This window comes from Chelon labrosus (genome assembly GCF_963514085.1).
Source record: "Chelon labrosus genome assembly, chromosome: 12".
NCBI classification, from domain to species: domain Eukaryota; kingdom Metazoa; phylum Chordata; class Actinopteri; order Mugiliformes; family Mugilidae; genus Chelon; species Chelon labrosus.
Window position 1 is genome coordinate 17631526 of NC_140345.1, and position 13566 is coordinate 17645091.

Here is a 13566-nt window from a genome sequence, read left to right on the forward strand (position 1 = left end):
TCTACTCAGACGTCTTCTCTATGTTCTGTGCTGCGGTGATTTCAGCGAAACTAACCGTTTTATTAACTTTAACTCAAACTTGAGCCGCTCAGTTGCACTCGCCATCGCGTGAAGCCGAGTGGCGTAATTACAGAGCAACACAGACACGTCGGCGCACGGGTATAAATGCTTTCGACGACACAACAGCAACAGTGTAAACCGAGCTTACGCCGTCTGCAGCTAAGATCCGCTGCCTTAAATTGAGCATTAAACACCACATAAGAATAATAACCCTTAGCTTAGGAACAGTATGGTGTAAATTTCAGCTTTAGTGATTATGCATTTAAACGAACGCCTCATGACCTGCGTAATGTCAGCGGTAACTTGGCAGTTGTAACTTTGGCTGTATTCCCATAACAGTGGTTTAAAAGTCATAAGTCTTTCTTTCTTCGGGTGCTCTACAGTACGCTGACTAAAACACAGAATATCGAGAGAGCGAGTCGGTTCCATGGCCCTCTGCGGTGAAGGAATCACATGGCTTATGATTTTGAGTGGGATTGTCGCCGCGGACACCCAGCTGGATCCAGACGAGACTTTCGCTTTAACAAAAAAATAAATAAATGCCAAAACATTATTTAAGCTGTCAAACATTTGTGCCTGAAGAGGACCGTGCAAATGTATCTAAAGGCCACGAGCATGACATGTTAGACCAATTTCAGGTGGCGGAGTTTCTGCACCGTGCACATTGTGACTGAAGCAAATCCAACACCTCTCATCTTACCCAGCGTGTTTGACTCATGCGCCAACATCATTTTCGACTTTATTTTTGAAGTACGTAGAAGCAAATAGTGCCATGAGTGAGAATAAATACTGCTTAGCAATCAATACAGACAGACTGTCAAGTAAATTAATCTAAATCCCTTTCATCCTGGCATTAAGCCGTATCGATTAATCAATGATAGTTTAGTGAGGACTTCTCTGTTTGTATACTTTAATATGCATTTTGTAAATGGTAGGAAACCACAAGCCTTACATACTAAATAATAGTTCATATTAATTCAGTTCCTTAGTTCCATCCTGAATAAATGCAACTAAATAAATGTCTTTTCATGGCGTTATGACTGGACCACCCAGACGCTGGTGGATAATGCGCCTTTAACTGTCCATCCTTCACTCCGCTTCCCAGAAGGGAGGCGGTGTAAGATTAGAAGCCCCAAATTTCTGCCAGCTAAAAGGGCAAGGTCCCTTTTCTCCGGCAGCTAATGGGGATCCCTGATACCATTTGCTCTCTTCTCCGGTGCCTTTATTTTTTTGTGTGTATTCGACTGAGCATCGAGCGTGCAAAAATACAGTTTTACTCATTACTGTATGATGATAAAATGTAACATGACACCTAGCGCAGGGATTTTCGTATAACACAGGCAGCACAAGTTGCCGCACACCCAGAAGTGCGTACGCGTACGTGTGTAGGGTTGCCTGTGCACAAACAGAACTAAGTGTTGCTGCCTGTAGCTATTTCATCTGGCCCAAGCTGTACAGAGTTGTTGGACTCATGTAGGTCATGGAGACTGCGTTTTCTCCTCTCTTTGCTTTCCCCTGTTTCTCTCTCTCTCTCTCTCTCTCTCTCTCCCTCTCTATGTCTCTGTCTGCGGAAAGTAGGACAGCTCAGATTTCGGCCGTGAAAAGGCAGAAAAGGAGGGAACAACCAGGAATAAGCGGAGGGGGGGCTTTTTAGCCTGAGCTCTCCTTGATCTGACATCCAGTTGCAGGAGATATGATCATTTATGTGGTAATCTGATTAATTCGTTACACGAAAGAATGAATGGCTCTATGTAATAAATTACTGCCAGGAGCACCCTAAATTACTGCTAGGAGGGTGCCCCTAGCAGTAATTTATTACATAGAGCCATTCATTCTTTTATGTAACGAATTAATCAGATTACCACAGAAATGATCATATCTGCTGCCACTGGATGTCAGATCAAGGAGAGCTCAGGCTAAAAAGTAGTGTCACAAGACAAAAGGGGAAAGGACGGAGAGTCTTTAATTTGCCGACGTGCTCTCCTCTTACTGATCTGAACTGTCGTGAAATGTAACAACCACTTAATTGGTCAGCGAACAGGTAAAAGATTTAAATGAAACAAATTTTTTGTTTCTAAAGAGACTAAAGGATCCCTTCAAAGAACTGCAGCAGTCTGAGCCAGAGAGCTGGCAAAGTGTCAGCAAAGAGAGAGAAGGAAAGAGAGAGTGACGGACAGAAGACTCTGTGATCTGGACATCTCCAGAGAAAACTCTCCATTAATTGAGGACAATTTATCCAGAACGGAGACACATACTGAGGTTCCTATGAATAGGAGATGACTGTTTGTTCTTGCCTGTGATACAACAAAGGCACCTCTTCCAAGTTTTCTTTCTGTGTCTTCCTTTTACTTTTGGTACTTATGCTATGATTCATCATTTTAATCGGAGCTTGTTTCTTTGTTGCATGTATCAACAGCATTTTGAAAGGTTTATCAAATGTAGTAAATGTCAATATGAGAAATAAAATCTCACTCAGTTGTTAGGTGAAACCGAGGCCACAGGTCAGTACAGACGCCGCTTGCCTTTACAGCAAGTGAACCATTTCCAGTTTATTGCCAAAATCGTACCAGGGATGTCAAGCGTTGTTTCACCCAATTACAATTTGCTGCTGTAATTGGACAATGGCTCCAAATCCGCAGTGCACTGAAAGTACATTTGTTGCCTGGGGTTTGCTGGCACTCATCCTCGGTGCACAATTAAGCATCCGCTCCCACTTTCACTTCTATTGGCAAAATATTTGGCCTCTGTGCAGGGAGCTTCCCAGCGGGTAGTGACAGTAAATAGAGGAGAGACTGTTCTTGCGACACCGCCGAGATGGCCTTTGGAAAGTGTGTGTTGCCATACACTTTGCATGTGCAAATGCAGGCCAAGTTTCTGAACATGTTGTACCTTTCAACCAAATGGCTGGAGCATGTCATTCTAATTTAAACACACCTTGAATCGGTTACAAGGATTACAGGCTACTGTTCATTTCCTGAGGCTATTTTGAAATATATCTAATTCTGTTTGTTACAGTACACCATAGATATGTTCACCAGGTCTCTTATTGTATTCAAATGCTTAATATCATTATAATATTAATATTATTTGTGGACTGTCCAAATGCGTGACTTCAGTTTGCACTAAATGAGCTGCATTGCTAATTAAATTTGACTCTACGCATTTCCAAAATCTTCCAACTTTCGAGTTTGTGAGTATGAGTGGGTGTTAAGACTCCATTGTTTACGGACAGAGCAGCCTCTGTGGGCTAACTAACGGCTCAATATACTGTGTATGGTCTGATGCACGGCTGCACAGATGGCAGCCTGCCACTGTACATGACTTTGTATTGTCAGTTGTGCGCTGGGAGACTTTTCTTCCTTTGTTTCTCTCTATACATTTTCCCGATCTATCGTCCCTCCATCTCTCTTTTTGGCTTCTTTCTGCCCCCTTCCCCTGCCTGCCTTTGCCTCGCCGAGGCCAACCAGACCTCTGTATCTTGGGTCTTAATTTGGTGCGGTAATTGGATGACAAGGGGCAGTTCACTGTCCCCTTCCTCATGAGTCAGCAGAGTTTTCTTGGCTAGTGCCTCCCACTCCTGCTGACTACAGGCGCTGAGCTGGGACGGCCAATTGTCCGAGGCTCATTCAGGTTTTTGTGTCTCCATCTCATCATCCGGATGTTAGTTTCTCGGGTCAGCTCAGACCACACACAGCTCCGTATTACAGTCAGAGGGACTTTATAAAGGGTACTTGTTAGTGGGAATATGGTGCTTGGGTGGGTCGGCCAATTCAGCCTATCAGTGGCCACAGCCTTACTGGAAAAATACAGGGCTTTTGTGAAACTGAGACAGCAGATATGGCTGTGTGTTGACAGTGTTGCTGACCTCTATAAAGCTGTAGATGATGAGTAAATAGTTGTGTGAAAAAGTTTGGTAAATACTGCATTGGTTTGGGGGGGAAAAAGTAAAAAATAAAGTTATATGAAACTAGACAGCTGGAGCTGATCTAAAAATGTTATTCATCTTTTCCATTGCAGATCAAACTCTTGAGTAATTTCTTACTTCAGCAATGGGCAATCTAACGTTTCATGCATGCTTTTAAATGTTAAAATACATATTACCATACAGCCTACTCAGGATCATTAAATTTCAATAATTAAATCAAACCTACTTTAGTCAAACACCACTATTCCATTACTAACCCCCATAATAATTAATCACATGGACTGGATCATGAGATTACAGCGAGTTCTTTTTATTTTTATTTTATTTTTTTAACCCAGATATTGTGTATACAAGCTCAGCCAATCGGACGTTGTTGTACAGTAGATGGCTAAGGTTCATTTAAGGGCTGTGGTTAAGGTTAGAGTAAGCCATAATTGCACAAAGCCCGGAGGCTTAACTCGGAGCACAAAAAGTCCCTGAAGAGGTGAAACTAAAAGAATTCCCCTCTTGCTTTCAATATTCCAGGAAGAGCAGACATGGGAGCTGGTCGACCCGGTAGACTGTCTGTAACTGTGGTTTGGAGATTTTCCTGATGCTCTTTTTCTGCCGTCCAGCAGACACTGATTCATGTCACGTATACAGCTGTTATCCAGGCTGCATGCTTTCCTTTTTTTTTTTTTTTTTTTTTTATTATTATCAGGTGCATCCCACTGCGGCCCATGTAATGGATTCTAATATGTGTGCGGGCTTGCATGCCTAATGGGTAATAGTCTTTTAGTAACTCCTATCTGATGTAATGGCTTGTAATGAGTACGCAACACCAGTGGAACTATTTTTAGAGCGGCGGCCAATTCTCCGAGACATTGATGTGTGTTTGCGTGTTAGCTCCTGGGCGTGCACACACACGCTTGTGTACATACTTCAGTTTCTCTTTGTCTAATTGTGCTCATCTAGTTTCTGTCTGGCCGTATCTTTGTGTGTGCGCCTGTGGGAGGCTCTCTGTGTGCACAAATGATAATATATTAAAAAATGTACACCGTATGTGCCGCAAGTAATGCGGGACTGTGTGTCTTAGGATGTGCACATGTGTAAGTGAGCTCATCTAGGTGCCTGCGTGTCTGATGGAGTGTGTGCGTTGCCTGAGGCTTTCAGTCTCTCCCAGAGGGATTACATCATGGGGCAGTTATCAGACCTGAGTCATCAGAGAGGTTGAGAGGCTCTGCTCCTCCATTTCTCTCTCTTTCTCCCCCTCTGTCTTTCTTTCTTTCTTTCTTTGAGAGAATCTTTGAGGCATCAGCTCCTGTCCAAATCGGTGGTCATCTGATTTGATCGACAGCAAACAAAATGGAGCGTGATCTTGGTTCATGTGGAGATCTGGGCTCCTGCACTCTATCAGCTGACCAGCATCATCTGATTGTTTGAATCATCAGACGCAGCCCGGCGTAGACTGTGGTTTTTTACAATGTGACAAAGAGATGCATTTCTGATTATTCATGCTGTTGCTGTAGATGCTGTAGATTATTACTTTTAGATGGCTACCGTTTGTCCCGATCCCACTCACCGCCAGCCGGGCCTCCGAGTGTTAGTTTTATCTCTTGCTTCGTATAACACACACCGCCGTGGTGTAAAAGTTTGAACAGGCTTTTCTGGCATTAGGTCTGACTGGATGGTTTCAGCATTTGTCACCCATTGACTCCTGCCTTGCTACAAATGATGCACATAACCCTCAATGTCTCACATGAAAACTCCACGTGACATCGATTCTTGATCTGACTGAAAACTATAACTGGACCAAACAATATAATTACATAGGACTTAATGCTTTGTATCAAACAGGAGGTTTGTTTGATGGTGTTTCCATCCAGGTTTATTTTATATTACTATAAAACATCTTCTTGATTTTTTCTTTGTCACTTTCCGGTAAGGTTTATTGGAGGTGCACATTGCAGCTAAGGGTTCCTGCTATCCCACAGAGCAGAACAAACAAAAGGGCTTGGCGCTTGACTTTGGATTTGACTGTCAACACTTCACTCCTGGTTGTGGCCGAACAAAATCCTGACTGCATTACAATAATCCTGCAGTTATCGCGTTGAATAGGGCGCTGAACCCGTTGAACCTTTCCACGGCAAACCTGAACGCTCGGTATTTCCTGGTTCTTGCTTCCCTTTACGCCTTTCCCCTCATGTCTCCCTGTTGCACCATGCACCGTGCAGCCTTCGCGGGGCTTTCCTCTCTGAACTGCGATGTGGACATGTGAGTGTGACTCGGGCCTGTGTGCGCGCGTGGGAGTGCAGCGGCAATGAGGGGGGTGGGCGGGTGGGAGTCACAGCTGTGCAGGCTAGATATACAGTCAACAGTAGAAAGCATTCATACTACACATTCTTCTGCAGTGTGTCACCAGACTGCCTCTCTCTCTCTCTCTCGCTCTCTCTCGCTCTCTCTCTCTCGCTCTCTCTCTCTCGCTCTCTCTCTCTCGCTCTCTCTCTCTCTCTGTTTTACTTCCCCCTGCTTTCCACTCTTTTCTTCCCACTTCTCACATCCGTCTGTCCTGATTCTCCCACACACACACCCACATACGTGCCTTTGTGCATGTGCAATCATACACTCCCTCACTTCACTCCCTCTCTTTCTCCCTCCCAGCCCCCAGACTTCCCCTGCAACCCCCCCTCCATATTTTCCCCCCTCCCCTCCCCTCCCCTCCCTTCCCCAAAGTTTTCCCTTGTAGTAAATTAAGTTGTGCCACTTTGACTGCTACCACTTTCTGTTACCACTATTTCCTCCTTTCTTCCGTGGAACTTACCTCATTCCTGGATTACACCTCACCCGCCCGTGTACGAGCGCACACTCCCTCCCCTTCCTTGAATAATCGAAATAAATTATTTAAAAAAAAAAAGAGACACTTCAAGGACAACGTAAAGCTGCCTCTCCCAGACGGGGCGTGTCAAAGCTTTTGTCTGTCTAACGCAGTATTAAATATCAGAGTTAAACAGAGGGGTGGGGGGTGGGGGGTCGTGCTTGTGAATATGTGCAAAAGTCTATGCCGTTTTTTTTTTTTTTTTGTTCATTAGAGAGAAAGAATGTTGGCACGAAGCTAGCCACCAGGGGAGGAGTCGTAGGTTGAAGTGCTCAAGTGCTGCTCCAGGTTTGTTTCATTTCATTTGCTCTGTAATGAGTCCTGCTGCTGCTGTAAGAGGCACAGAGATCCGACTGGGGAGTTCAAAGTTAAGCCACAGGAAGGGAGGGAAGGAGGGATGCTGGGAGAGAGGGCAAGGGGAAGGAGAGGCAGAGAGGAGAAAACATACACAAGCCAACAAACTCCTGGCTTCTGACTAAGTTTGGAGGCGAGAGCAGCAGCGAGGACAAACTTTCCTTCTCCTGCGTGTCCCTCCTCTCCCTGTTCCTCCTCGCTGCCCCACACCCTTCTCATATGAACCCTCTCGCGTCGAGCCCTGAAAAGAAACTGAAGCTTCAAGAGGTCTGAAAAAAAGTTGTGTCTGTGCATGACTGTGCGTCTGTGTGTCTGCCGGAGTGTGTGCGCCTCTCTCTGGGAGCATGTGTGTGTGTGTGTCTGTGTGTGCGCCTGGGTCTGTGTGGGAATGATTACATCAGCTCGCTGCAGCTTTATGATTGGTCGGTGAGCGTGTGGTTTGATTCAGTGTGCCTCGGAGCCCGTGGCTGAGGCTGTAACCCTTTGTGAGGGGGAGAGAGGGAGAAGGAGAGAGAGAAAGAGAAAGAGAGGGAGAGGAAGAACGATAGTTGTCAGACTCAACCGGCACTGGGAGCGCTGTACTATACCTGCTGCCATCCGATCGCTGACAGTTTCTGCGTCTCTGTCCTGTGTGCTGCACACACATCTGTCACACAGACAGTTCTTTTTCTTTTTTTTTTTTTCCCTCCTTCTTTTTCCTTTTTTATTTTGACAGAGCCGGCGGCCTAGAGACAGACTGAAGGACTAGCTATCTGACAGGTAGCACAACTGCAACTGTCAGCTGTCGGCGTTCAAATTTGTATCTCTATCTTTTTTTCTGGAGGAGTCAGGACAAGAAGAAGGTTTTCTGTCTTAGAGGCTGTGTGTGAGCGAGTGTGCGTATGTGAGTGTTTGGGGAGCTCGCTCCAAAAAAAACAACAAAAAAAATGCCTTCGTGTTCCCCGGACTGCTGCCTATTGCGGGCCGTGGAGGTAAGACCGCTTTCTCTCTGTCTCTTATCTCTCCTTGTGTGTCTTCTTCTTCTTCTTCTTCTTCTTCCGGTGTGTCTCTCTCTCTCTCTCTTTTTACATTTTCTAACCCAAAACAGTGAACAGGAATGTGTAAATACCTTAAAGGCAAAAGACTGCTTGTCTTTTTCAAGATGTGAGCACACATTAGTAAAGGAAACAGTCCAGTACGTCAGCAGCTTGGAGGGATAGAGGCTCCCTCGCTTGTCCTATTGAACATTTTGGATAGGCAGACCGCCTCGGGCCGAGTTCGTGCAAACTGGGATGCTACGAGCCGGGTCCGGGAGAGAACAGAATTTCTTTGTCATGGTATATTACGTGGGAAGTACACGCATACTTTACATGTAAAGGCTTAGTAGGCTGGATTCCTGTGTAGGCTGTCAAGACTGGATTCCTCTGCAGGTTTAGTAGCCTGCTCCATTTTTCTCTGCGGGCCATTAGATACTGTATGTGTCCTGTGAATGTTAATGCATCCTTTTGACAAACAACCTGTGGACACTTAGCGGAAGCAGATTTAGGTCGATTTACCACAATAGCGACGGCAGTTGCAGTTCATGAATTATGTGGTCAAACAAAGGATTATCTACAGCGTACCTCCAGTATATGGGTACACTGGGTGTTGAGATGTGCATGGCTGCTTCCGACCGTTCAGTACCTGATTGGACAGTAGTGATCAGTGTGGTATTTGTTGGATTATCAATTGAAACAACACGGAAACAAGTGTAATTCTTAAACTGGGGCGAAGATTATTAACTATTTAACAACTGGTTCAAGTTCAAGTTATGAAAGAGGACTATGAGTTCGTGAGATGGGCCATGACAGCGTACTTCATGCCTGTGTTATTTCTGGATACAGACGTTTTCTTGATAAGCTATAATTGGTAACCCGATTCTTGCTTCCCTTTAAGCTACAACGCTGTATGTACTCATTTGGCCTTTGTGTTCCCAAGAGCAGACGCTTGTTGTACACTACAGTGTATTTGCTTCTATATAACACCACAATTGCTACATGGTCTTGACTGTCTGTCTTTTTCTATTGTTTGCTGTAATTACATGCCTTTGTATGGTCTAGTGCATGGGACGCTATAGGACAAATAGTATGCCAGTGTTTGAAGACAATTGCCGGCTTCACCCGCCTATTAGGCTAAATTATCAGAAAATGATAAATGACAAACTTAGTATTCTGTGTACCTGAGTCACCATGAAAAAAGTTTAAACTCGCATTTAAACTGCCGTCTTATTTTGGAGGCCTATTAATCTATGCAAATCTATTCTTTAGTTTATCAAACCGGCGTCACATCACCTCTCCGTATTCTAACCGAATCCTCTATTTTTCTCCTCGCAGATCGTGAAGATCTTCAGCGAAGACGGCATGGGGAAAGTTGTGGAGATCCCAGCTGACATGACAGCCAGGGACTTGTGCCAGCTCCTGGTTTATAAAAGCCATTGTGTGGATGACAACAGTTGGGCACTTGTTGAGCACCACCCGCTACTAGGGCTAGGTAAGGGTCAGAGCCCCGCGGGCCTGAAAAGCTGTTCACATACACACAAAAGCACCCATGAACGCACACATGAATGGACACTCACACACTCTCATTTGCCCACACGGAAACTTCATGGATGTTTGGGTGGGCTGAGACATGCAACACAATCACTGACTTACACAGGTGCATCCGCATGTATGCATGCATGCATGCATGCCTGCGTACTTGTGCAGACAGTTGAGGCGCATATTCTCACGCAGGCACGCATTCAAGCATGAGTGCATGCACATACTATGCAGCATATGCGCGCAGAGAACCATAAAGTCCAGTGATCTAATCAAGTACAACACAGCGGCTGTGTGAAGGGTTTCTGTAGCGCAGGGCTACTTTTGTGCTGACAGGTCGATTATTTTCTGATTCAATAGTGAGGAGACAAATGAAAGAAGACTCGATGGTGAAGAGACAATAGAAAGAGGATTGAATCACGAAGAGACAAACGAAAGAAAGGAGTTACTTGTGCATAATTTGTGTAAGAGACATAACAGTGGCTGCTTGAATGGGAGACCGGGGGGTGGGAAGGTGATGAATAATCCTGACATCATAAAAGCTTGTGCTTACAAACTAAGGTGTGTTGAGATTAGATCAGTTATTGTTCTGTTGTATGGAGCTCGTGCGTATCGCAGCTTAGGCGTGCATACGAACGCCTGAAGAAGAATGAGCTCAAAATAATACATAAAACGTTTCACAGTCTACATCAGTCTACATGCGGTGTTGTTGGTTGAGGAGAGCAAAGATTACGGATTGACGGTGAAAGCAGCTGAGAGTGTTGCATTTGACACCCTGATAATTTGTTTTGGGTTTGAGGTCACCGTTTCAAATCAGGTATTTTTGAGACTCCATATTTAACAAAACAATAAATAAAAAATTGGACAGAGAATACAGGATAGTTCAAAGCTCATTGTTACTGGTATTATTAGCTACATGTTGAGAAATATTGTTATCTAGGAGGAGTGGTGAGACATTTTTTTTTTTTTTCTCACAGTGGATGCTAAGAGAAGAGAAGAGAAGAGAAGAGGAGGTGATAATTGATGGTTATGGATTAGGAGATAAAGACGTGCAACCGATGAACCTTTCTTTTTTTTTTTTTAAACTTTCTCCTCTCTGTGTGGCGTGACATTACAGATGCGGCGCTGTAAATGACACGTCAGGGGTTGCGATGATTGGTGAAGAGATTAAAAGCCGTTCTTTCAGGTTGGATTTTATTATTATTTATGATTTTTTTTTTTTTTTTAGTTCAGCAGTGGAGATACCACTAGCGCCGCTCTCCTGAAAATAGAAGCACTCCCTGCGGACAGGGCCCCCCGGCTAATGCAGTTTAAAAAGGTCAAAACGATGACATTTTCTATGTTCATCACCAAGTATGATGTAGCAAATGTTATTAAGAGCATTTTAATGAACTAGTCGATAGTAGTTATGGATGTATTTCTTCATAGATTTAGGGGTAAACGTTGTTTGAGAAAGTGGGGGGAAGGTGAAGCAGCGAAGCTCACTAGGCTTGGCACTTACTCCCATTGAACGATACTACGAATGTAGCACCGGAGTGACATGAGGAAAACAATGCGTCCAACTCCAGCGGCTAATCGGGGCATTGTAGCCTCGTAGCCGCATTAAGAAGGGCGAGAACCGTGCATTTCTGTCAGGGTGATTTTGTGTTAGACTTGGCAGCGTGTAACAGTAGCTTAGGAAAGTTTTGGCCAGCTGAACGTTAAAAAAACCCAACCTCCCCCTGAGGAGAGGGCGATTATAAAACACTTATGGAAGACAAGTTGAGCCTGTGCTTTCTGCTCATGTCTGTACGGTTAAACAGACGTGGGAGAGACGGGGGTGTAATTTTATATAGAGCCGTGTGTCTGCTGATGAAAAAGCGCTGCAGAACGGGACGTAGTGAAAAGCATATGTGAAAACATTTCAGTTCTGCTGTTTGGACTGACATCGTGTGTCAGTGAGTGCATTTTGTTATGTACATATATATATATATATATATATATATATATATATATATATATATATATATGTGTTGGGGATCTTTTTGTGCCAGCTGATCTGTTGTCAGGTGAGGAAACTTTTACAAAGTATATTGCATTATTCAAAGTACAGGTCCCAAAGCCCTAACCTAATATTTCACCATCCATCGTGATGTGCTTACATTTCTCGTCGCTGCTGCCAACACGGTGCTGCCAAATACAGTTAGGCCGCCTTGTTGTGAATGACATCACTTTTGGCTCGGAGCTCTGTAACTCTATTCTATTATAGCCCTTCTTCTTTTTCTGGCGCTCCTGCACTGCAACTGTATTCTTTTTCGGATCTGGAGTAACTGTATGTATGCATGCAGCGTTGAGAGGTTTCAGCACATGAGATGTGAGTGAAGCATTTTCCGTGACGGGATGATTAAGTATCTGACTAAGTGCGTGTTTGTAGAAGTGTGCACGTGTGGATTTGTAACGATGACAAAGTTATTGAAAAGATTTTTCAGTCGCTGCCATAATTGTGGGAATACTTTGGGTATTTATTATCCCTCTGCGTACTGTCTGCAGTGCATATGTGTAACGTGCAGTATGTAGTATTGCACTAGATCTATAGTAGAAATTTTTACCATTCATTTGGCTTACTTGCAGGTTTGCTCTTTATCTCATGATGTGCTTTAGTGCACAGAGATCAGACACAAGCTGTAATTAGAATAGTGTTTAAATTACTTTTCCATTAAGTTTTGATTTTCTATAGCTTTTCTATTGTACCCACCAGAATACCAGAAATGTGTTGATGCAGTTTGAATAAATGCGTTTTCATTGTTTAAAGAGTAATATATATTTAACTGAGTATATATGACGTAAATTAAAAAGCATAGTCTTTAACTAATCACTTGAAACATAACGTTTTAACAAACCTAGCGTGCGAAAATAGCGCAGACTGTGAGATTCCAGCTTGAGTGTCAGCGCCGCGATCCTTAATGCATGCACATGGGGTCGGGCGGCAGACGAGAATAGAAGTTTCAGTGAGTCCTGAACAATACGGCGTTTGAACAGAGAGGCCTATTCCCGCACGCCGCTACCCACTCTTGGTGCTCCCGCTGAATGGGATGAAGCGGCCCTTTGAGATAAGCGACGCTGACCCCTGCTCGTCAGCCCGCAAAGGGTCAACGGCCACGGAACAGTAAGGTAGAGCTGCCAGGGTGAGTCACGGTCACGAACACGGGTGACTCACCGGACAGGAGACGGGATGAGGCGGAAAGCTCAGGATGAGTCGTGACGGGCGTGAGGAGATCGTAACAGAGGAGGGGGCGCGCGAAGTGAGATAATAACGGGAGACAGGGCTTTTTGCACCAAAACCAAGGCCGACCACTGGTGTTGCGCAACTTAAGCACGTCACAGAATTTAATTAAATGTACTGAGGAAGAAAGGATGTCTTTTTTTAAGGGCATGACAGAACTTGTGAGGCTGTTTGAGCTGACTGACTCATGTCCGGTCTCAACGTCAGAGTCAGGGAATATAAATCACCGGGACCTCTGACCACATTCATACAAGGACACTTTTTTAGTTGAACCACAGCTTCTTATTCTTTTTTTTTTTTTTTTTTTTTTGACTCACACTGAAAGTCCTTGGTCTCTTTATCAGTCACAGCTGGTTAGTAGAGCACAAGCCCAGCCTGCAACTCCAGATCATTTTAGGCCGCCGAGCATGTCCAGTGAAAACCCAGGATAACTTAACAATGTTATTCAATCAATTCATTAGTTGTGTGCGGTCACACTGCTCATGATACGTCCTTTAAATCTACGTTATGGCATAGTTGCACAATGCGAATGTGTGTAACTGGATATGAAAAGGTT

General features: G+C 44.3%; 1 protein-coding gene across 2 annotated transcripts in view; it reads left to right on the forward strand.

Moving 5' to 3' along the window:
- grb10b (growth factor receptor-bound protein 10b) overlaps nucleotides 1-13566 on the forward strand; it is a 63099-nt gene that overhangs the window by 38496 nt on the left and 11037 nt on the right. For both annotated transcript variants that reach the window (XM_084556210.1, XM_084556211.1), the window contains exon 6: nucleotides 9545-9701. In XM_084556210.1, coding sequence (XP_084412336.1) covers nucleotides 9545-9701 — 157 coding nt within the window. The remainder of the gene's footprint in view (nucleotides 1-9544; nucleotides 9702-13566) is intronic.